The following is a 1340-nucleotide window of genomic DNA, read 5'->3' on the forward strand; positions in this document are numbered from 1 at the left end:
CATTGTGAGTTTTAGTCACCACTCTGAAGTCTGTTCAGTATTCCACCCTCAGCATTCTCACAGCGCTAATGAGCAACAGCCAAACACACACACACACACACACACACACACACACACACACACACACACACACAACTCAGGCTCGTTTCTCACTTTCTCTACATTAGAGAAGTTGTCCTACTTTTCCGCGGATGATGAGATTTGTCAAGCGCTGCTCTTCTTTTTAAATTCATCAAAGACACTTTGACTGTTTGTTGGACTTGTGTAAGAAGCAGAAAGCGGCAGCACGTACCTTTAACGATGAGGTCGGCGTAGTTGGACACCCCCGAGCCGCCGTCCGACCGGATGACGCAGCGGTAGCGGCTGGTGCTGCGCTGCGACGTGTCGCCGACGCTGACGGTGGCAGAGAAACGGCGGTGGTTCACCACCCTGGTCACCATCAGAGCTGTGTCCTTACCGTTCCACTGCTGCAGGACGAGGAGGAGGAGAGCGGTCAGTTAGTGGCAAAGGCCTGGTGGCGTGTCCTCACTGACACTGACCACGAACACAACATCATGATGAAAACATGCCAATGTAGAAAGACAGGGACATGGAGTGGGAGCGTATGCATCTTATATGTCCCAGCAGGATTAAATATGATGGAAGATGAGGCCTGTTAGTCGCCATTAGGCCCGACTTCTTCAGCCCGAACACACTGAGAAATGCACTAGAAGCAGTGATTAGCTCTTGATGTATTACACCTCCTCCAGAGACGGTTTAAAATAAAGAGTGGACGAGATAAACCTGTTTACTAGTATGTAGGGATGGTAGGCTTCTGAAACCAGTATTGAACAGAACCTGGGGTAAAATTTTTCAAGACCAGAGTCAATAAGCTCGAACGTTATCGGTTCTGCTCTCGGTACTTGTAAAAGTTCTCTTGCACATTTAGCATATAGCATTTAGCATATAGCTCTGTGGGACTCAAACAGCTGATCTGTGGAGTGATACTGTGGTTCGTGTTCACAAACTGTAGTTCCAAGGTAAAGGGCTGTTTGACGGCAAAATAAAGTGGTGAAAATTTCAAAATAAAGTGCGCACTTCAACAGACCCAAGGTGAGAGCGAGTCAGACATGAAACCTAAAAACTGTCCTGCTGCCACTTCCTGCTCTGAATGTGATCCCTACATCCTCCACATCCAGTCCTCTCTTACCACTGAAGTGTTATCTGCTAATGTGGAGAAACATGCTTCCCCCAGAAGATCTGACTGGAAGAGGAGAGTGTGTGTGTGTGAGTGTGTGTGTGTGTGCGTGTGTGTGTGTGTGTGTCTGTGTGTGTGCATGTGTTAGCGTGGGGGGGGGGGG

The 1340-nt window shown here is 48.5% G+C and overlaps 1 protein-coding gene across 1 annotated transcript in view; it reads right to left on the reverse strand.

Annotated features, from left to right (window-relative positions):
• Positions 1 to 1340, reverse strand: part of ptprt (protein tyrosine phosphatase receptor type T) — a 314644-nt gene that overhangs the window by 226489 nt on the left and 86815 nt on the right. The window contains exon 7 of the mRNA XM_087170691.1: positions 293 to 467. Within this exon, the coding sequence (XP_087026817.1) occupies positions 293 to 467 (175 nt within the window). The remainder of the gene's footprint in view (positions 1 to 292; positions 468 to 1340) is intronic.

Source organism: Seriola lalandi, unplaced genomic scaffold, assembly GCF_002814215.2.
Source record: "Seriola lalandi dorsalis isolate HSWRI2012SDOR001 ecotype SW California unplaced genomic scaffold, Sedor1 jcf7180002054957, whole genome shotgun sequence".
NCBI lineage: Eukaryota > Metazoa > Chordata > Actinopteri > Carangiformes > Carangidae > Seriola > Seriola lalandi.